This window comes from Impatiens glandulifera, chromosome 1 (genome assembly GCF_907164915.1).
Source record: "Impatiens glandulifera chromosome 1, dImpGla2.1, whole genome shotgun sequence".
In the NCBI taxonomy this organism is placed as follows: domain Eukaryota; kingdom Viridiplantae; phylum Streptophyta; class Magnoliopsida; order Ericales; family Balsaminaceae; genus Impatiens; species Impatiens glandulifera.
Genome location: NC_061862.1, coordinates 67,073,640 through 67,094,890, shown reverse-complemented (window position 1 = coordinate 67,094,890; position 21,251 = coordinate 67,073,640). Strand labels below are relative to the sequence as shown.

General features: G+C 38.4%; 1 protein-coding gene across 2 annotated transcripts; it reads right to left on the bottom strand.

The window, feature by feature from the left end:
• On the bottom strand, positions 1-20,950 carry LOC124918775 (auxin transport protein BIG). 2 transcript variants are annotated; one of them, XM_047458819.1, is made up of 15 exons: positions 20,557-20,950; positions 20,356-20,462; positions 19,792-19,951; positions 13,669-19,697; positions 12,731-13,348; positions 12,462-12,642; positions 11,361-11,595; positions 6,762-11,246; positions 6,465-6,687; positions 5,399-5,800; positions 4,599-4,742; positions 3,187-4,200; positions 1,900-2,412; positions 248-1,001; positions 1-153 (listed from the first exon to the last, which is right to left on the bottom strand). In XM_047458819.1, exons 1-14 carry the CDS (start codon positions 20,801-20,803, stop codon positions 258-260), a joined length of 15,102 nt encoding a protein of 5,033 aa, XP_047314775.1. In that variant the 5' UTR covers positions 20,804-20,950; the 3' UTR covers positions 1-153; positions 248-257. The 2 variants fall into 2 exon arrangements, with proteins under 2 accessions (XP_047314775.1, XP_047314774.1); XM_047458818.1 differs by having other exon boundaries at positions 253-1,001.
• Positions 20,951-21,251: the final 301 nt, after the last annotated feature.

Sequence of the window (21,251 nt, the reverse complement as noted above, 5' to 3'; positions counted from 1 at the left end):
TCAAACAACATTACTCTATTATTTATGCAAGTAGAAAATAATTGTTATTTTAACCTTGCTAGAGCATTTCAGCGTATACAAATAAAAAATGAAGAACCTGAAGAAGAAATAGCAAGGGGAGGGCGTGGATAATAGCTTCAAGAGTGCGCCTGCCTGAAATGATTTTAAGAGTAATCAAATGAGATATCCATTCGTCAACCATTAATCAAAAAGGAATACATCTATAGATAGAGGTCGATTCTATTACCAAACCTTTTTCAAGTATCCACTTTTCCTCCACCACCACCGATCGAATCAAACACGAAATCTTCACATTTACCAGCGGCTGAGATCACATCACCTAAAGCTCCCATAACATCAAACGCCTCTTGTAAATCCGCCGCACTATTTATATCGTCCAGCCACGATTGCAACTCCCTCGACAACCCAACCATCTCCTTCACATTCAACAGTCTCTCTTTCATCCTCACTTCCCACCCTTCCAACTTTCCATTCTCATCCACCAACGCCTCCTCCTCCGATCCCACATTTCCACTTTTCTTCACCTTGAAGAAACGCTGCAGCTGCTCAATCAATCCCGTGTAAATGAGAATCGGTTTCACAATCGGATAGAGCTCGTGCGATTCCTTTTTAGGTTGATTGGAGGATGACGATGCGTGAGTGTGCTGCATATAATTATGGTATATACCACGCTGCAAGAAGGCTAGACGGTGCTGCAGCCAGGACTCATAAGATTCGGATAGAAGGGAATTTACCATCGAGAATTGCACTGTTTCTTCTGATTGTTGTTGTTGTTGTGTACCAGATGATGATGGCGTTGAAGCAGATGACAAATATGTGTCTATAGCCTTTGCCATGCTACTGCGTTGGGAAGGGTTGCCCTGGTCCAGGAAATGACGAGCCATTTGAATCATGAAAGGAAGAAATTTCGAGTTACTTTCCTTTCCTCCACCTTTACAATCCGTACTAAAAGAAGCACCCATAGCAAATCGAGCAAGCATCTGCAGATTAAAAATACCACACCATTGATCAATACAAGTTCCAACAAAATGGTTTTGGCTAACTAGAGATAGATGTTGGATCCCATGGAAAAACTTCAAGTTTAGAAACAACCTAACCAAACTAAATATTATATAAGGAAAAGATTCAATCACTTGATAATTTTCTAAAATGAGAAGATGAAAAACTCCAACAGTCAAGAAAGTTACAAAGGCTGTGAGGGCAACTTACAAACAAATAACAAGATTTTTACCAGAGTAAAACTTACCAGATTTTTTCATTTCCTGTAGTTTTAATGAAGTTTCCTTTTTTAAATAAAATTACCAGACAACTATGAGCTTGTTTGATGTATTTTTTTTTGGGGGGGGGGGGGATGAAAAAGTGGATTATTTGGCGTTATCTGGGCTTGTTTGAAGAAGGGTTATTTGGATTAAACACCCCTAATCTCATCAACAATAAAATTATCAACTAAAATACCCTTACTTGAGTTTTTATAACATTTACAAGAAAATACTAAGGATATTTTAGTTATTCAACCCAGCAAATCTCAAATAATATACTTTTTCATCAAACAAGGTTTTTGTTTTTCATATAACCAGATTATTTCTATATAACCCTACATTAAACAAGCTCTTGGGTTAAATGACTAAAATAAATATCCTTGGTATTTAATATGTAAAATGTTATAAATAATATACATATCCTTGGTATTTAATATGTACAATGTTATAAATAATAAAGTAACGGTAATTCTGTATTTTGGTTGAAGATTTGAAAGATGATGAGATTAGAGATTATTTGGATTAAATCCAAATAACCCTTCATCAAACAAGGCCTACATTTCTAAAGTAGAGAATGCATAAATATATTGAGAAGTAAAAAAAGAATGTGACTACATACCAGAACAATGTCATATGTCAACAACCTGAGACGGCTTCCATCTGAACGCCCTAAAGCATGAAGGTTATCCCAGTACAGATCCACATATCGAACATATTGTGAGACAGGGACGGATGGACCTCTCAGGGGGAAGAGACTATTGCAGAGGGTCTCATTGTTCCTAAGGGCAGCCCCATCCCATTCCTTTTTGGGAGTTTTCAATGCAGCATCAGCTCTTTTGGCTTCTTGATGACACTGAAAATGTATAATATTAAAATGGCTAACAGTTGTGTAAACATGCTCCACACGAGCAGTACTACTGCCTGCTGTTGTTCCAACTCCTAGGTTAACACGCTTGCTGAAAGTGTAAACTCCAAGCAGGTCAGTGGGCCTTAAACCGTATCCTTCCCTGCATACCATGCATGCTAATCCACCTTCCTCCTCTTCCATTTCATCCAAACCTTCAAGAACTGGCCGAGCTACTACAATTCTCTCGCCTCCATCTGAAGAAATTTCCTGTCGCATCCCAAGTCCCTGTGAAATTAATAGAGTATATCACGTCAGACAAAGACCCCCCATTCAGACACACCTGGATACAAAACTTGTGGAACCAAAAATGAGATTATGTTTGGAAACTAAAATTATTCCAAGACAAATTTGGAAATTCATTGCATGTTTCTCATATAGATTCAAATTAGGAAACTGAAATTTTAAGTATTTTCAAATCAAAATGAAAAATATTACTCGTATTCTATCATTCATCATCTCTTTATACTTCACTCTTTTTGCATAATGAGAATCAAGGACTGGAAAGAGATAAAAAATAACTCACGTCCAAAGATTACCCACCAACACGTCCTACTACAGTTAACATCTTTTACATAGTTTTTTCTGTATAAAAATAAAGGCACGACAATCATATCAGAAATTGGGAGTCCATTAAATTTATATCTAAGGCCTTGTTTGATGTGAGAATTCCAAATAAACCAATATCACATCAACATCATCAACTAAAATACCCTCTTTTTAAAGAATATAAAATAAAAAATGTATTCATGATACATTTATACCCCTCGTGTCTTTTTACTCAAATAATACCAAATAACCTGTTTTTTTCCTTTTTCCCAAAAAAAAAAGAAAAATAAACTGGTTTTTCATAACCTATATCAAACAGGGTTATTTAAAAATAACCCCATATCAAACAAGGCCTGAATGATTCATGAACAGAAATAAGATGCAAAAGAAAAGTAAAGAGAAAGAATTTGAAATCAATAAATCTAGTATTTAGAAGCTCTGAAAATTTCAAACCTTAAGCATCTGTTCTCTCTTTATCAAAGCCTTTCGCCTCATCTCATCCTTGGTAGCATCCCTCAGTTTGTGAACCTTCTCAGCAAGGAACCCATCTCCTGTACCCTCCTTGTTAGAAACAACATCCAAAAGGTTCTCAGCTCTGGCTCCAATTTCATTTTCTCCCGGGACTCCTTCCAGAGCATGAAGCAAAGGCAATATTCCTCCATCGTCGATACATTTTTGTGTGGGAAGGTGACCCATGGACAATCCCCTCAGCATAGACAGCACAAAAGGAATGGACGGAAGTTTTAAAGCTGACGCCCATTCAACTGAAGATCTAAATGCAGTCTGATCAATAAATGCAAAACTCTGTCTCAGATGTTTCACTGCAGAACGAGTTATTCCTTTCTCCAAAATTATGTCCTTAAATCGTCCACCGCAGGAACTTGTCTTCAGCGACTCCGAGACTCTGACAAAGTTCTCTACTGAAAATCTCTGTTTTTCTGCGTGCTGTGTGGTACTGTCTTCATGATCCATTTGTTGCAACTTGTCAAATTCTCTCCAGTCTTGTAGGTATGGGTCAAAGTGCTGTATAAGGGTTTCCATAGCCGCAGGTTCCCCGTAGGTCAAGTAAGGCAAGATTCTCGCAACCATTTCAGTATTTCTCTGTTGCTTATTTGATTTTTTAAGACCTGGTGGATGACACAATCTATCAAGGAACATGAGAACTATTTTCTTTGCTTGTTCACCATCACCAGTTTCTCCACTAGTAACAGTAAGAGATCTCGGTGCAAAGCTAATGTTGTCACTTTCATTTGCCTCCAGTGTAAGACTTTCCACAATCAGAAGTATACCTTCAGCTAGCTCCATAGCATCCACAGTGAAAGCATGCCTTACAGTTTCAAGCAGTACAGTTAAAGCTCCCAGCCTAAGTAAGGCCCTTCTATTCTCTCTTATTTTGCAGCAAAGCATTAGGAGATTAAGCACTACAATCAACTGCTCCTGACTCGACTTGAAATCATCACACAGACGCTACAAAACAGAGATGTGGTGGTGACTATACAACAAATTTTAATATTCAAAAAGATTAACAACTGATGTGGTTTTCCAAAATTATGAAAATACCAAGAGAATGTTCACTATCAAATTAACAACTGATACAGTAAAACCTAAAATTAATAAATTATCATGCACCAGTTATCACATTTTTCCATGACCAAGCTCTGTACAAAATAATATGCACATGGACAGATGTCACAAACAAATTATGAAATAGATCGTGTTAAACAAGCTGAAATGTAGACAAAACAACCATGAACTTTTTACAATTTCATGTTTACAAGAAATGCAATGCGTTCACTATTTTTCAACAACATATGTCAATGGGAGTTTAAAAGAAATACCACATATGATGATATAGGCTTGAATACCTGAATCATGCCCAAGATAATCTCTAGCCCACCACACTCGCGTACTGCAGCTGCTATTGCAAACTCAACTTCTGGGTCCTGGCACTCCTCCCTGTCTTCTTCCAATTCTTTTATCATTGGTTCAGTAGCCTCACCATCTAGTCCCTGCCAAAATTGCAGAAGGAAAATTGGTTTAGTAATACACTCAGTAGACTATCTTCAAAATTTCTATAGCTGCAAAGCCGATAAACTGAAACCTTATTTAAACTTGCTCCTAAAAAATCAGTATTTCAAATGCAGGACACCTGCTGTTGTATTCTTTCATCCTTATCCCCCAGGACTGATAGGATATTGTTCGCGGTGGGCAAAAGGAAATTGGGGAAACAAAATCTAACTTAAATGTGATCTGGATATCAATAAACAATTAACCAAATAATAAGTCTATACTGAAGGAGATGGTGTGGCTCCATGCATCTTGATTTAGGTGGGATAGCGATGCTTATTTCTAGTTTTTTACTTCTAGACATTTATTTAATCAAGTGTGTTGCTTTGAATCTATGTAGTGCATCCCCCTTTCACTTATATTTTAATTTTGATTACTCTCACTTGTACTTTTTAAATTGTATTTTGTAACATTGCAATTTATATAAGCATAACTTTTCAAAAAACAATAATGTCTATAAAGTTGGTACGAGTATGAACAAAGACCAACATGATATTTAAACAAACAACCAGAACAAAACATATTCTAACTTAAAAGTATTAAAGAAACAATGTATCTACTTTTGTAGATAAAGATACAAAGTCTATAATAAACTAACCTGCAGTCGATATGTCACTGTCATTGGAGGACATTCCCTAACTGAAGTAGCAACACTAGTGGATACTGCAGCAGTGCCAGCTGTATTATGTGATGACTGGTTTGTTTTTCTCCATACTTGTTCATACACTTGAGCAATGCTCAGATCCAGAGAGATGATACTCCCAGCTACTAGCAACTCCATTCCGTAGTCATCTTCAACAAGACCTAACATATCTAACTGGTGGCAGATCTTGTTTTTCACATCACGCATCAAAGGACCAATCTCAGCACTCGAATAAGGGTTTTTTGTCATTGAGCCTCTAATAAATTCCTCTTGAGTGTGTGCTTTGTTGAGAACTAGAAGATATACAGGCTCAGGTTTAGAGGGGGAAATCAGATTGCAAAGCTGCTCCAAGATGAACTGTATATGCAGAGGAAACAAATTATCATCCATTAGAAATTTAGGCAACTTCTAGAGTCGCAGTAAACAATATGAAGACAAAGTGCCTGTAACCCACCAAAAAGGAAGGCCAAAGAAGTATAACTCTAATGAAGCAAAAACAAAGGAAAGCAGGGAAGAATAGAAACAATTTTTGCAAGCTCATCTATTGCCTGCCAGTTTGTTTTGCATGTTCTGCTAGGAACAAAACCCGTATGATTAACCAATGCAAATTAAATTCAAACAAAGTGCCCCAAGAGGCAATTTGGGGCCACAATGGTGCCAATCCATAATGAGCCTTTTTGGATATCCACTTTTTACTTTGCCAAAAAATAAATAATTAATCTGTTTGGCAAAAAACTTTTCAAAAAAAATGTAACATGATATAAAAGAATGTCCAAAAATCACTTTATTTCATCCACTTTTTACCTTAAAATATTTAATCCAACTTAATCGCACTTTTACACCAAATGCAAACAAAATCACACATTAACTTTCAAAAGGAATTGTGATTGTAATAAAATACCACTTTCCATAAATGCACAATATCATGGAGATTAAACTTAGAGTTGGAGCAATGTTATGATATACCAACAACATGCATCAATAAATTTGATATTAACCAAACAAAGGTTCTCCTACATACCAAAGATGTTCGTTCTTTGCCATTCTCTCCATGAGTTTGCAGACCACTAACACAGGCCTGGATGAACTGTTTCTTATTCCCATCACTCTCAAGGGTAAGACCATCCAAGAGGTTCTTTAGAAGTAGATTTGAATCACTTATCAATTTAGTCTTCTGCACAACCAAACCTCTAATAACAATGAAAGCCTCAAGCACTCCAGACAACAGCTTGTCCCGCATAAACCTGGAAATCAAAACTTCTTAGAATGATGAACAGTATGATCAAGAATCGGTACATATAAGCCCACAAAAACGTACCTCGATCTAATATTAGGAACCTCCAAAAATTTTCCCAGGAGCTCTATGAGTTTGTGAAGAATAAACCCTTGTGAGATATCAATGTGGAGGCTCCTCTCTAGTGATTCCACATTGCTAACTTCTTGAGTAAGTAACTCACATATTGTGCCGAGACATCCACGAACTGTCAGGAAAAGCCGAGACTCTTCAGATTCAATCATCTTAAAGAGTAACTCGAAATACTCAGCAGCATTTTCACCCGCAGAAAGAGTAGCGGGTAATAGAGAAAGAAGCAAATTCAATAAGCGGAACTGCCTCGAACTATTTTGGCCACAAAGCAAGCTGATCATTGAGCACATCTCAGATCTTATGGATTGTGAACAGGCACTCAATACCAGTTCTGTAACCCAAGATCCAAGCTCAAATGATGTCAAATCATTCTTTGTCTTGCAAGCACGTCGCTTCCACTTAAGAGCGTATTTCAGTGCCAGGTAATCGTATCTTTGAGGACGGGATCTTTGGCTCCCTTTGGCAGCAGCTTGAGACACTTTATACTGCCGCCTTACAAAATCAAGATATGATGCGCCCTTCTCCCATTCAGTGTAGCTCACTAACTGAATTTCCTGAGTCTTATGAGAACCATCCCAAGTTTTTTCTGAAGTTTCTTTTCCAGATTTGTTTCCAGGAACAAGGCTTAGCTCTTTGTTAGCCGTATCAGGTTTTGGAGGAGTACATACCTGTGATATAATCCTCAGACATGGAAGAATAATATGCTCTGATATTGCAGGATGTTTGGCTCCAAGTTTAATTGATGAAAATAACAATTGGAAGACCACCCGTAACCTTGACTCCCAAAATTCATCTGCCAAAGAACACACCTCTGAAAGTAAGAGCAGTTCATCATGGGTGGCCAAGGCAATGTCCATAGAACGGTGATGCTCTAAACAGTACATCACTTTCTTCTGTATTAAGCAGTTTAACTCGGTCACTGCATTGATATCACCTTCAGAAAAAGCACAAAGTGCTGCCCTGGCATGAACACGGGCAGTTTTTGGACCCTGATGAATATTATTTTCAAACAATTGAGATAAAATTCCGGCAGAGACTAGTTGTTTCTTGGAATTGGGGTGCCTGGATAACACCTGGAGTATTTCCAAGCACTGTGCAACAAAGGTCGAAGCACATCCATAACAACTATTTGATGACCTAGATACAATAAACCTTGATGAAATGTGTGTTTGGCCAGAATGCTTTTGATGCAGGTAAGACATCAAAACACGTCTAAGCCCTTGAAGAGTCTGCACGCTTTTGCTAACAGAATCAAAAGCAGCTTTACACTTCTCACCATAGAGGACACCAAGAAGAGCAATTTTACGACTTATCTTACAAGAAGGCCCAGGTAAAGAAACCATCATCTGCTGAACAGAATCCTGCTGCGGTTCCATCTCATTTTCCCCAATGCTTGATACTATCTTCAGCAATGGCTTCTTAAAACCCAGAAGCTGTTGATATCTCCTGTGAGCATTCTCAGATTCAGATTCTATGGCTGATAGGCCCCGCTTCATGTCTTCATCGTTCTCCATTTCATCAAATGTGAAACTGGGCTTTGCCATGAAATTAAATTCAAAACGGCCATATTTGCTGTACCCACATTCATTGCATAGAAATGAATCCAAATTCTCATAATTAATATTGCGGCATTGCCTGCACTGATATGCATTTTCATGACAATTGCTGCAAATCCCATGCTTATCAGTCACCTGCCTACTGCAGCGTGGACATTGCAATGGCTCAAGAGACAGAGCTTGAAGATTTTCATAGAATGAATCTAGCTCAATCATGAAATTACATGCTGTAATAGGAATGGTGAAGTCTACTTTTAGCTCAGTCTGATTGAACGTTAGATGGCAGCTCTTTGCACGTTTCCATAACGACCAGTTGTTCTTTAACTCTGACAAATCAGCCACAGGCCTGTTATTGTAATAAAGGTTCAAGATTCTTACTGATTTTGATCTCCGAGAATCATGAACATTCATGCTCACGCTCTGGATGGTGTAGCTTCCTGTGCATTTCACTATAATGCGATTGTCAGTGAACTTTGTTTCTGATTTCAAACTTTCTAACTTCATCCGGCTATATGGAACCTCTGGAGTGCTACAGGCAACACAAGGTTCACTCTCGAGATAATAACCATCAAATTCCACTAGACTACTCAAAGTATTGTAGATAGCTGAATTGGGATGATTAGCCAAAAGCTCATTTTGCGAGTGAAGTGTCTCAAATATGAACCTTACCACATCAGGGGTCAAACATCGTTCTACAATTTCAGAGCTCTGTTGCTTTGACAGGTTATCAGAAATCTTCTCCAGCAAATGTGTGACAAGTTCAGTATATTCAATGATATTCTGACCATACATCGGCAAACACTTAATTTTCTGTAGAAGAGTTATCAATATCGTTTCTTTCAATGGATATTTCGTGTGGTGCCAAATGCCATAAAGAACAGATCTAGCTTCCATCCTCACAGAGCTTGAGTTCCACTCCAATAAGAAGTAATCAATGAACAGCTTTAAGATATCTCCATCCTTAACAAAGAAAATGTCCACAACTTGCTCCATATCCAGGTATGACTTCTCAGAGCCAGATTCAGATCCCTCTTCTCCTTTCTTCTTCTTCTTTGGCTCCAGAGATTGTGATCCTGATTTATCTGAACTTATCCCTGTATCCCCAACTTCAAATTTCTGTAATGATTGGCTAACATCCTTACCAGTATAGAATGCCAAGCTCAGAAGCTTAAGAGTCTGAACGACAGACTCCTCCCCAAAATAGAACAACCCATCCATCAAAAACTGTAAGATATCTGTATGTCTTAGACAATACTTTTGCCAGTTTCTGGGTCGTGAAGCAGCTACTTCAGCTACAGTAGAAAGGCACTTGACTATTTTAACACTTCTTTCATATGGGAGTGTATTCTGGAAACCACCAGATTTTCCTTTGTACTTGTAAAGCTTCTTAAATTCACTTGAAAATTGCCAAGAATCTCTAACACTGTAATAGTGAGTTTTGCTGCCACATAGATGCAAGAAAAGCCTCCTTGCATACCTTCTCACAAAAGCTGTACGCGGGTTATTAATGTAACTACAAAAGACATCCTGGTAACCATCTAGTTTCAAATCTTTCCCAGAGGAAACCTTGCAAGGCCTTTCTCTCTCCCCACTCTTGTCATGTTTATCTGGTCGAACCAAAGTATAAACAAGGCGGAAAGTATTTTCCAATAACAGCCTGTGGTAATCTGCAAATATATCTGCCCGGTGAGATTTCGCATATGAATCTGAAAAAAATGGTGAGAAATTGCCAGCTGGTAGATCCCGTTTCACCGTTAGCAAAGCCCCACATCCTGAACTAAGGTTTGGACTATTTCCTCCATCAAAATTAACATTTTGTGACTTGAAAACATGGACAAGCTGTTGTAGTATATCCATTAGATAATTTACAAATGATTGCTGTTTGAGGGAAGCACAAGCTTGATGCAGCTGCAAAGCAAAATCACTTTTATCTTGATCATCCAAAGAGGAAGATGCAGCACTTGAAGTGGAAACTGGATATGCAATGCTACCTCTTTCATGAGCATCTCCACTTCCATTTGATTTTGAAACAGAACTTTCATTGCCAGGATGATGCCAGTTTCTTAGCATCAGAGTGAAGAACATAAATACCAGAATAGCAACTTCACCAAATGAAGAACGTTCTCTTGCAACAAAAGGCTTGTTTAAATTAATCTCTTCCAGGAACCATCTTATTAATTTCTCCAGATCTACATTTTCTGGTTTTGAGCTATCAACAAAAGGTCCTCCTACTGTAGATGATAATCTGTAAAAGAACTGCATTATGGGCACAGCCTGAACTCCTGATATAGCTTCCATCCAACCTTTCATTTGCTGAAGAAATTCAGACAGAAGCAAGGAATTCACTGCCCTTTTTGAGGCTGAAATCATAACCGGATCAGTCACTATAGCAGAAAAGTCTCCTGACTCGCTAGGTTCAAGCGAATGGATGGATGGAGTAGAAGTTTGGGCATTTTTATCAACCGCAGGTGGTAACAAGCCTGAATCATGTAGATCATTTGCAGAGAAATTCATTTCAGTGCCTTCTCCACCTAAAATTTCTACTTCTATTGGAATTGCCGTCATTGGATGATCTCTAGAATGTGGTGGAGGGAGCCTGTCCGCAACTAGTTCATGACATGCTTCACACAAATCAAAGTCAGGGCAAATAGTGCAATGCCATCTACGTCTGAGTATAGGGACAGTTGAACAGCCATCACAACAGTACTGCACAGAGGATGTGATAGCGTCCTCTTCAACCATGATCTGATCATTACCAACAGTAGTGGTTCTCATGTCAGTGTGTACTGGGACAGGTGGAACATTCTCTGCAGACTCGTCTGCACTTAACATAGTTTGCTTTGGAAATGGAACCTGAAGCAACCGTGAAGATATAGCCAAGCTGAAGCAAAAGAATGGAAGTAATGAGCTAATATACCCAAAAAAATAGACAATATGAGAAGCCAGAGGCCTATGGATGATGCAAAACAAAAAAAGCTCCACAAATAGAAACTACCTGCTGGACGTCTGAACAGACTCATCAGAGGAGAACAGAAGTTTCTTGAACAATGACACAGCAGGGGCAATAGAGTTCCTTTCTGAATCTTTACCGTGTAAAGCCAGACATTCAGCATAACAGTATATCAATTCCACAGAAGAGATAACAATATTGTTCATTGTTTGGGTATCTGGCTGTTCTACTTCCAAAATCTCCCATAGTACTTGCATAAGCCCGTCAACAACTTCCGAACCTACATATACAAGGACAATGGTAACACGGTGAGAAACCTAAATCTATGTGCAAATGACAAACATTGTTTTCAAATACCGCTGTCAATATCAAATAACAAGGATAATATTTGGCTTGGAATATTCTACACAACCATGGGCAAGAAAATGCATACTTTCCCAACTCCATAGTGCAATCAGTCAAAGGAAATGTTGTGAATCATTAATTCATATACATGATCCATTTTATTAACTCGTTTTCTACCAATCTAAAAAAACATGAACTCAAGTGTCCAAGACTCCGTGAATTTCCAAACCTTAATAACCAAGAAATATTTTGTTTTAGCACCTTAAATGTATCTCTTTTTTTAAAAAAAAAAGAAAGAAAAGAAACTCCTTACACGTATCCAATCTGATAACAAAATAGCAAGTCATGTTAAAGAAAGAACAGGGTAGGGATTACAACAAACTAGTTCACAAAGATCACACATGAATTACTAGAAATGATGTAGCTTTTGACAAATAAGTTACGTTTGAATTACTGGAAAAAAAGTTTCACATAACAAATCAGTTACGTCTGTAACCAATTGAGAGTGAGTACACACAGCTTTTGACAATCAGGACGACAACAAAAAAGTAATAGCAATCCGACAACAGATCATAATTTAGATGGGAGACAATTAGAGAATAAGCTACCAACTGAAAAAATAGCAATGACATGACAATAACATAAGACCATCACAAACAAGATTTTTGATATTTTGGTAACAAAATAATAATAATAAGAAGAAGAATAAAAAGGTCTTTGATAGAGATATAAGAGAATAAGTTATAAAGTAACAGGATAAATGTATGATAAAAATGAAAATTTACACATTAGCAACAGTACCATTTCTCTCCAGAAAGGTGGCCAAGTTAGATCTACGTTGTAACGCGATCTTGGAGACTGCACGCATTTGAGCTGTGAACTCTTCAATAATACACCCAGCTGTGGCATAGCCAACACCCAACTTCGATGATAGCATGGCAGTTGATTTCATCACTCCAAGGAGGCGCATAGTGTCCTTTACCTGTGCAAAGGAAGATACACATAAAAACAACAGAAAAATATCATGTACAGAACATAATTGCCTGACCATATGTATAAAGGAGCAGTACTTTGTAATACATCTCCTTCTTGGGGAATACTGACTGCAAGACGGAACAAGCAGCAGCCTGCAACAACGGTTCCTTGTCACTTTCAAAGACAGTTTCTAGTAACTGCTTGCACTTCAGTTTGCTTAGGTCCACTTTTGCATCATCAGCCTTTGAGATTCTAGGAGACCTACACAGTGAGTAGAATTTTGACAGAAACCTAAGACCATCTGCCACTATCCGTTCCTGGATTATTGCAGATTGTACAATTCGACGCTTCTTCCCTGATCCTCTACCCCAGGAACCACAACCGAGAGCTCGAGCCTCCATATCCAAAACTGCCTCCATCTTTTCTTTCCATCCAAATTCATCCTTAGCTCGGCCATAGACTTCCAGAGAGTCAATTCTAGGTAATGAGGAACCACTGAAAGTCGAGGAAACAGATAATACAAATTCTTCATCGGCAAGAAGCGACTCAGCTACAGTAAACGGAATATCATACCAAGACCTCATGCCCTCATCTAATTTTATCTCTCTTTGGAATATGGAAATATTGGTAGGTATATGATTCGCTGATGTATTCCCCACATGTAGCCGGAAACCAACCATGACTATATCAGGATTGGGATTTGAAACAATTATCTGAGCAAAAAAAGGGAAATATGCATTAAATAAAGTCAATACTAAGCAGTTAAACAAAGAAACAGACCTCACTACAATTACATTATCTGAGGGAAAAGATGCTAACACACTGGTAATAAATAAGATAGATTAAATTCAAGGTCAAGTAGATGTTTTGAAAACAAAAGAGAGTATATCAATTTGTAAAAGGCACTGTTTGAACCCCCCAAAAAAAGTTAAATCAGGAAACACAAACACATTTTAGTCACAAATGTAACATGCTTCTGGAGCACTATGAGGTTCTACACAAATATAAATAGCTCAAAGACAAGGAACTGCACCTTGAAACCAGTAGGACTAGGACTCTCCAAAAACCCATCTTCAGAAGCCAGGCTCAATTTAGCTCCTTCAGAATCACCATTCCTGATAGCATCCCCACTCAGTTTCACATCTGTAGTAATGCAAATTGTTTTCTCAAAGAAATCCAATGGGAATTCTGTGTTTGACCCACAATAAGCCTTGCTGAGTATACCAGAACCCAGTTTTTTAACTCTGTCAGACACTGCATTTGCATTTACATCCATGCCAATAGGGATGTGTGAATATATCTGAAGGCTCCCATCATCATGTAAGACTAGACATTGGATTTTGTCTTTCGATAATGGCTTGTATGCAGTTATCCCCACTAAAGGTGATGTTGAACCCACCAAATGCCGCAAATTCTGTGCAAATATCTCATGCTCTCCCAATGAAATAACAAGTGATGCATTGGACTTCGTACTAGAAAAACAAACAAATAGGTTGCTTCCAATCAGCAACTCTCTCCAGTGTTGCAATCCCGCTGCTTGCATCTTTTGATCATGATCACCATCATATACTGCTGATACCTCCATAAGAGATGCTGCATTTGAATTCAAACGGCCAATCAAAGTAGTTCCATCTTGATAAGAAACAAAGAGCAATTTATAAGTTGTGGAGAAGTATAAAGATGAGCCTTTCCCGCACACAACCCTTCCCTGAAGCTGAATCATCTCCGTCAATGGTTTAACCGCGACATTCGCCTCTATTGACAATTCTAACTTGTATAAGCATCCATGTTCTGAAAGGACAATAAGAAACATTTTTCCCTGGCCAACCACAGCAAGTGTTGCATCCACAATAGTCTGAGGCAAGGTGAAGTAATGAATAGGACTGATGTTGTCTTGAGATAAATCATATATCTTCACAAACTTGTTTGTTACTACCATTAACTGAACCTGAGAACCTGGAACCCAGTCCACTCTTCTAATATAAGAACCTTGTAAAGCAAGTTCAATAGCAAGCCGATCAGAAACCTCGCCACGATGACTTACAGTAAGCACTTGACAATCTTCATAACCTGCCACAGCAAGGTGATTCTCTACTGCCGGATTGAAGATGAGATGCACTATTTCAAAGCGAACAATGTTCTTGGAGAGAGGTTTGACACTAGACTTATCAGCAGTGACTGGAGTAATAGTGGCTTGTCCAATCAGTTGTCCAACATCAAATATAGCCACTTTGTCACCTTCTCCAACAGCAAGCCGGCCTCGTGTACTGATGCTAAGTAACGACTTAACAAGAGAACCACTAGTTAAATGAGATTTAAGCTCCTTCGCATAAGAGTAATCTGTTTTTATCTTAAGATCAATAGACCCACTTTTATATGCCTTCTTCAATTGCAAAAGATCAAGACCATAAGAAAGCACTTTGTCCTTCCCCAGCACTATTTCTCTATCTTTTGAAGGGTATGAATCTCTTCTGCTCGTTATGGAAGGCAACAAAGAGGAGCAAAGTTTAAGCACTTGACCCTCAGCATCAAGTTCTTGGAGTAACAACTGAATCCTGCTTTGAATCCCTCTTGGAAGAGAGAACATGGCAGTATCAGCCTCTGAAGGAACATCTTCATCAACATCTGAATCACTATCAGGCAGCTGATCTCCTTCTTCAGTAAAAGGTAAGAAAGTGTGAAAAGTTCCAGCACCACGAGGAGGTGGGACACTACTACCACTAAATTTTCGAGGCTTTAAGCATTGGCAGTTACTCCCTCTAACACCACCAGCTCCACAGTCACAAAAAAATCTACTTGAGCGGGAATAAACAACACGATGACCACGATGGCAGACTTTTGCGCACACAGAACAACAGCCTTTAGATACAGTCAGATCACAGGTGTAGCAAAAGTACCAGTGTTGCTCCATAAAATTGCTGCCACTAGATGTAAATGTGCAAACTTTGGAAGCAAGAACTCTTTCACTGTTAGGATCCTCATCGTCCTCCTTGTCAATGCTAGCTGCCTCACCGTCTGAAGTTTCATCATCCTCCTCATCTTCATCTAAAGAAGTTGCATCACAATCAATAGCTGACGTACCCCCTTCCTGGCTAGGAGTGAGAACAAAAGCCTCCGAGTTTTTCCTTGAACTAAATGATCTTGAAGACACGGGTGCCATATCCGCATTGCTATACAGAGATTTTCCAGAAGAGCTCTCCACTATGCTTCTGTTTGACCCGCAATCATTCAAAACAGTGATAAGAAACCCAAAAAGGAACTTCAGACCTTGAAGAAGTTGCTCATCTCCTGAAAACTTCTCCATTAGCATCAAACTTCTCTGCAGAAGGGATCTAATTGAAGACTCATCCGTTGAAAGTTGAACAAGAAAATTGAAATAAGATTTTGCACTACCGGTTTCAGAAAGGATAAACGTGTTATCTAACAAAAGTAGAGCAGCTTCAAATAGATGACCATGCAATGCCTTTGACTGATCAGAAGAAGAGGACAGCAAACAAGCAACAAAAGTCATAGTCAATTCCCTAAGAGAGGCAGAACACTCTCTAGAACAGGTCGCTCCACCTGATACTTCAGCAATCAGACCTAATCTCCTTTCCAGCCATTTTGACAACACTGAGCTATCCATGCAAAGAAATCTTTCCTGAACTTTTTGTACGATGCCAGGACAAGTCTCTCCTGACAGATCTATGAAAAATTTAAGAACCTTCATGTTAACTGACTCAGAGCTACATTTATCCAGTAAATCAATTAAAACCAACAAGTCACCACGCTGGGAACCATAAAGGGCCTTTACTTGCTCAGATACATCTTCAACAGAGAGGAAGAACCTCAAAATTACAGCTCTGGAAGGATCCGTTCGCATGGAGTCAACCAGATCAATTGTCTTGTTAACAACCAATTCATAGATGCTATTGTCATCGACCTCTTTGGCATTGATTTCCAATAAAATGTGTTCCATACGTTTCAATACAAACAAACACTGCCAATCAGTTCCTTCTATACCTTTGCTCAAGCTCAGGAAAATTGATTTACATTTTTCATGAAGACATCCAAATATCTTGTCGGACTTGATTGTCATAGCTGAATCAAGAATCTGCACACATGCATTTGTCTCCATACATGAAACTCCTAGAACATCTGTGATCTTGAGCAGACCATCCAAAACAGTTGTGATGCCTCTAATACAAAGGATACAAGTGACAAAAATTCCACTTGTCGTTTGAATATGAGAAGGAAAGCCATGTAAAACAGATTCCCAGAAGATTTTAGAATGGTTTCCTATGGACAATTTGTCAACAGTGCAGTCTATACTTAACAGATAGTCAGGGAGACCTTCCAATTCACGTGCATTCTGTGCAGCTTTAACAAGGATCTCATTATTGTCGAACTCTGAAAATTTTAGAAGCAATAGGGGTGAAAATTTCTCAGGATTAGAATGGCCCCCATTTAAAGCAGAAAGAAAAGCTTCTTCATAAACTTTTAAATATTTATCCAATAAAGATGACAATGTCTGCAGTATCACTGGAACTTGCTTGCAATCAAGAATACGAGAACCCAAGGTTTCTGAAAGAGTAGAAATATTGATGTTTCCAGATGTGTTCTCCAACCACAAAGGATCCATGCAAGTGATGGCTTGTTTAGAGCATTTCCCATGAATGCCAGCATTAAGTAATAGTGTAGCCAGTGAAATCCATGCACTATCCCTCAAAAAGTCCCAGCCAAGGTCCCTTGTGTCTTCTGATATGTCAGCATGCAAGCCCTGCAGCATAGAATGAACCATGCCTGATAAATCTGATATCTCGGTCAAAACCCCACTATGTTCCAACAGCGAGTGACTAAAACAAAATAAGTGCTCCATGTTCGAGGTGTCTAGACTCTGCACTCCACTCCAAAAGCAACGAAGATCTTCCTGAGTGGAAGCCATGTTAGGGATATCAAAGCAAAGTACAAACATATATCTCTCTATGATCAGATCATCCACAGTTAAAGCTATTTTGCCTCTCCAAAAGCTCAAAATATGGGAGAGAGTGGTACATAAATCAGCCCAACGTAAATTCAAACGATCAACATCAGTCTCATCTCTACAAGACAAAGCCGGAAGTGGAACAATATCAATTAACTGGTTCAGTAAAATATCAGAAAAAGGGCTATCTCTGACCCGTTTGCCCATTAGATTCTGAACAATAGTTGACAACCAAGATGAAGATTGACCGTTTGTGCTATCACAAGCACGTGCCCCAACAAATGGAGTTTCCCTAAGCTTTGTTCTCAACTCCCTAAGCAATAAAGGTGGACAAGAACCGGGATAGAATAACATATGGCGTAGTACTAGGACCAACCTTGAGACCATAAGAGCCCAAGATGATACTTGCATACTTTTCAAACCTGCTGGAGGACCATCAATTTCTTTGAGTGAAGAATATATCAGATTTGCCAGTGCAATTTTCTCAACTTCAGAGGATAAGTGGAATGCCATAAGAAGAATTTCAATATGATAAATAGAGGGCAACATCCCCAGAAGTTCCTCAAGAGTGGGACAGCTCAAAGACATTGATTTTATCTTCTGATCAATGAAACCAACATATATTCTGAATATTTCACTTCTCAACTGGCTACCAGGCAAGCCTGCCCTACATATAAGAATATGAGCAAGCAAGGTCAAAGTTTGCTCATTGTAAGCAAAAACACCATTCTCAATGTTCAAAACCTTTTCGACCAGGAATTCTTCCAGTGAGCCAGACAAAACCCTGCGTATGATAAGGTGGTGCAACAACTCAAAGCAAAGTTGATGAACACCAATCTTCTTTTTTTCATATGATGTTATACTCTCTTCAGAACAACAGCCCTGACAAGTAAGGATGGAAAGTAGTATATCGATGTTGCTTCCTTTAAGCTTTGTGCAACCACTGCTATACAAAGAAGAAAGCCAATCAGGGGAAAAGACACAATGTTTAAGGAAGCTGAGTAACTCTATTCCAGCTTGAATTGGCAAATTAGAGTTGGGGATTGGGCTTGACGTAATAGCTGGTTGATCGCATACATCAGTGGATCCAACTGAGCGTCCACTCTCAGAAAAAAGGTCTCCAAAGAGGGCCTCTTCCTCATGGCAGATAGTATTCTCAGCCTCCATGGATAATGCTGCTTTTGCAACACTGGAACATGACCTCTCCAGCTTTTTTAAACTTACTCCTTCAGAATGAAGAAAATGAACTGCATGCATCAAATTTTCCAACCACTCATTAGATATAGGGAAGATGAGGTTCAATAGTTGTTCAACATTGTACTTCTTCAGGAGAAATACTTTATCAGATCGAACGTGGCAAAAAGGAGAACTTCTCTGTGCATCAGCGCCGCTTACATATTTAATATCAAAGGCTTCCCAGTCTAAAGACTGATCTGCTTGCTGTTTAATGTCACCAACTTGTTTCAATATACAAATGACAACTCGAGGAAAGAAAGCCAACGGAGGCTTTTGGCTTGTAGCTACTTTGTCATAGACCCATGCACTAGCATCCATGTGTTCCATCATTGAAGCAACTATACATGCCCTTACATTCTGAAATATAGTGCTGCTAAAATTGGCCTGAACAAGTAAGAGAAACTCTTCCAACAGTGACAATACAAGGCTTTCAACGTTATTCTCAGCAGCAACATTATAGCTTCCAAAATCAAATCTCTGCCCAAACAATCTAGTCAGACAATCAGCAAAGTATGCAACCGACTGCAGCAATTGGTCACTGTACTCTACATGAGGGACATCTTTCCCAAGAATTCTCAGTAACTTTATGATCCTCAAACAGAACGACAGTTGCTTGCAAAGATTTGTGCAGAATATTTTCTCGTCAGTTATATCAGGAAGGTGAAGCAATTCCTTGCAGAGCAAAATAAGACGATGAAAACATTGCAAATGAGCAACTGCCCAGTGCTGAAAAAGAGAAGACAACTCTCCACTATCTGGAAGATAACTGGTTCCAGTATTTTGTTTATCAAGTTGCATGCATTCAGAAGCTAATGTACTCAGTAGCCGGTCCACGGAATGATCATCATTTGAACAATTACACCCTTAAACCAAGGAATATGTGATGTTAGAATGAAGTTCAGAATCTAAGAGAACAAAGCCTGTATCAGATTTCTCGATTAACAGATAAGCAAGTACCTTGATACAAACACTTGGTGTGGACCTCTAAATCAATGGTATCATTTTCAACAGAAGAAGCTGGCAACAAATATATAAGTTTGTTTCCAAACAAATTCTGCAAAATATCCCTTTGTGTTCCATCTGTGAGTGCAATCTCCAATAGTTTTATCAAATTATCCTGTGAGACCAAGGCACAAAACTAGTCAGGTTACGAAAAATAATAATACCACCAGCCAATCCCAAACATATGGAATTAGAGATAGCAACAAAGATGACTTCATTACAGTTCAACTTAGTTAAATCAACCATATTGCTGTTAGAAAATCTAATGTCTCCCACTTACAATCGAGCTTAAATAAAGGAAATTCAACAAACAGCACGATGACTTGTGTTTTATTAAAAGTCAATGGTCAGTGGTTGCATTAAAACCGTGTATCTTGGAGCGTACACTTAATAGGACAGAAATACCAAGTTCTATAACCAATAAGACAAGGTAACAAGATACACAAACAAAACAAAAAAAAAAACAAGTATAACATTCATATAATTCGAAAATCAAACTCAAGAAATGGAATAACAAACCTGAACAGAATATTCATCAATTCTTGATACGGAATTCTCTAAATAACATATAGCAAATTCCAGTGCCTTCTCCACGACAGCGAAAACTATGGGCTCCGCATTCTCAACTATTGAATCAAAGATTCAAATTAACACCGGTGTATGCAAGAACGTCTTATATAAAATAAACATCAACAAAAAAAAAAATGCAAGTAAAACAACCTGATAGAGATCGAGTTGAGTAAGCAACAGCACAAGCCAGAAAAGCGACAGCTCCTGCCTGAGACTGTTCCCAACTTTCAAGACCTAGTTTACCGTCTCCATTTACTTCCACTCCAAATTTGAGAATACAGAAGAAACGCTCAAGCCCTAGCCTAACTGACGAGTCGGAGCCAATCAACTGGGAGATATCGCCTGATGATTTCTCATCGAAGACTAGCTCGATGAGCTTTGCTATATCAGTGGCCATAACTTTGACCCGATCGGACGTCCTAGTGCAACGAATCAGAGCATTAGATGATTGATCGGAGAAACACCGCCTAAGATTTGAGATTTGAGAGAGAGAAAATGAAATTGATCCAAAGAAGAAAAGTAACAATTGTATCTTCTTCTTCTTTCTTTCTTTCCTTTTTTTTTTCTTAGGAATATGATGAGACTTTAGTTAAGAGGTTTAAGAAACTTATAGACCAAGTATTTATAAAATTATTATTATTAGATTAATCTTTTTTAATATTAAAATAATTAGCTTAATCAATAATTAAGAAGTACTTAGGGATAGATGATAGAAGTCTAATTTTGTCCAAAAATATAGATGAAGATTTGTACATGATGAACATACAAAATTCGAATATATTTTCTTTATATTTTAAAATTAGAATAATAATATAAGGGAAATGATATAGAGAACGAATTGGGGG

Coding starts and splice junctions, on each gene's coding strand:
- LOC124918775 (XM_047458819.1), bottom strand. CDS start 20,803: ATGGCCACTGATATAGCAAAGCTCATCGAGCTAGTCTTCGATGAGAAA. Junction 20,463..20,556: donor CTCAACTCGATCTCTATCAG/GTTGTTTTACTT, acceptor TTGATTCAATAG/TTGAGAATGCGGAGCCCATA. Junction 12,643..12,730: donor AGAAGGAGATGTATTACAAA/GTACTGCTCCTT, acceptor TCCTTTGCACAG/GTAAAGGACACTATGCGCCT.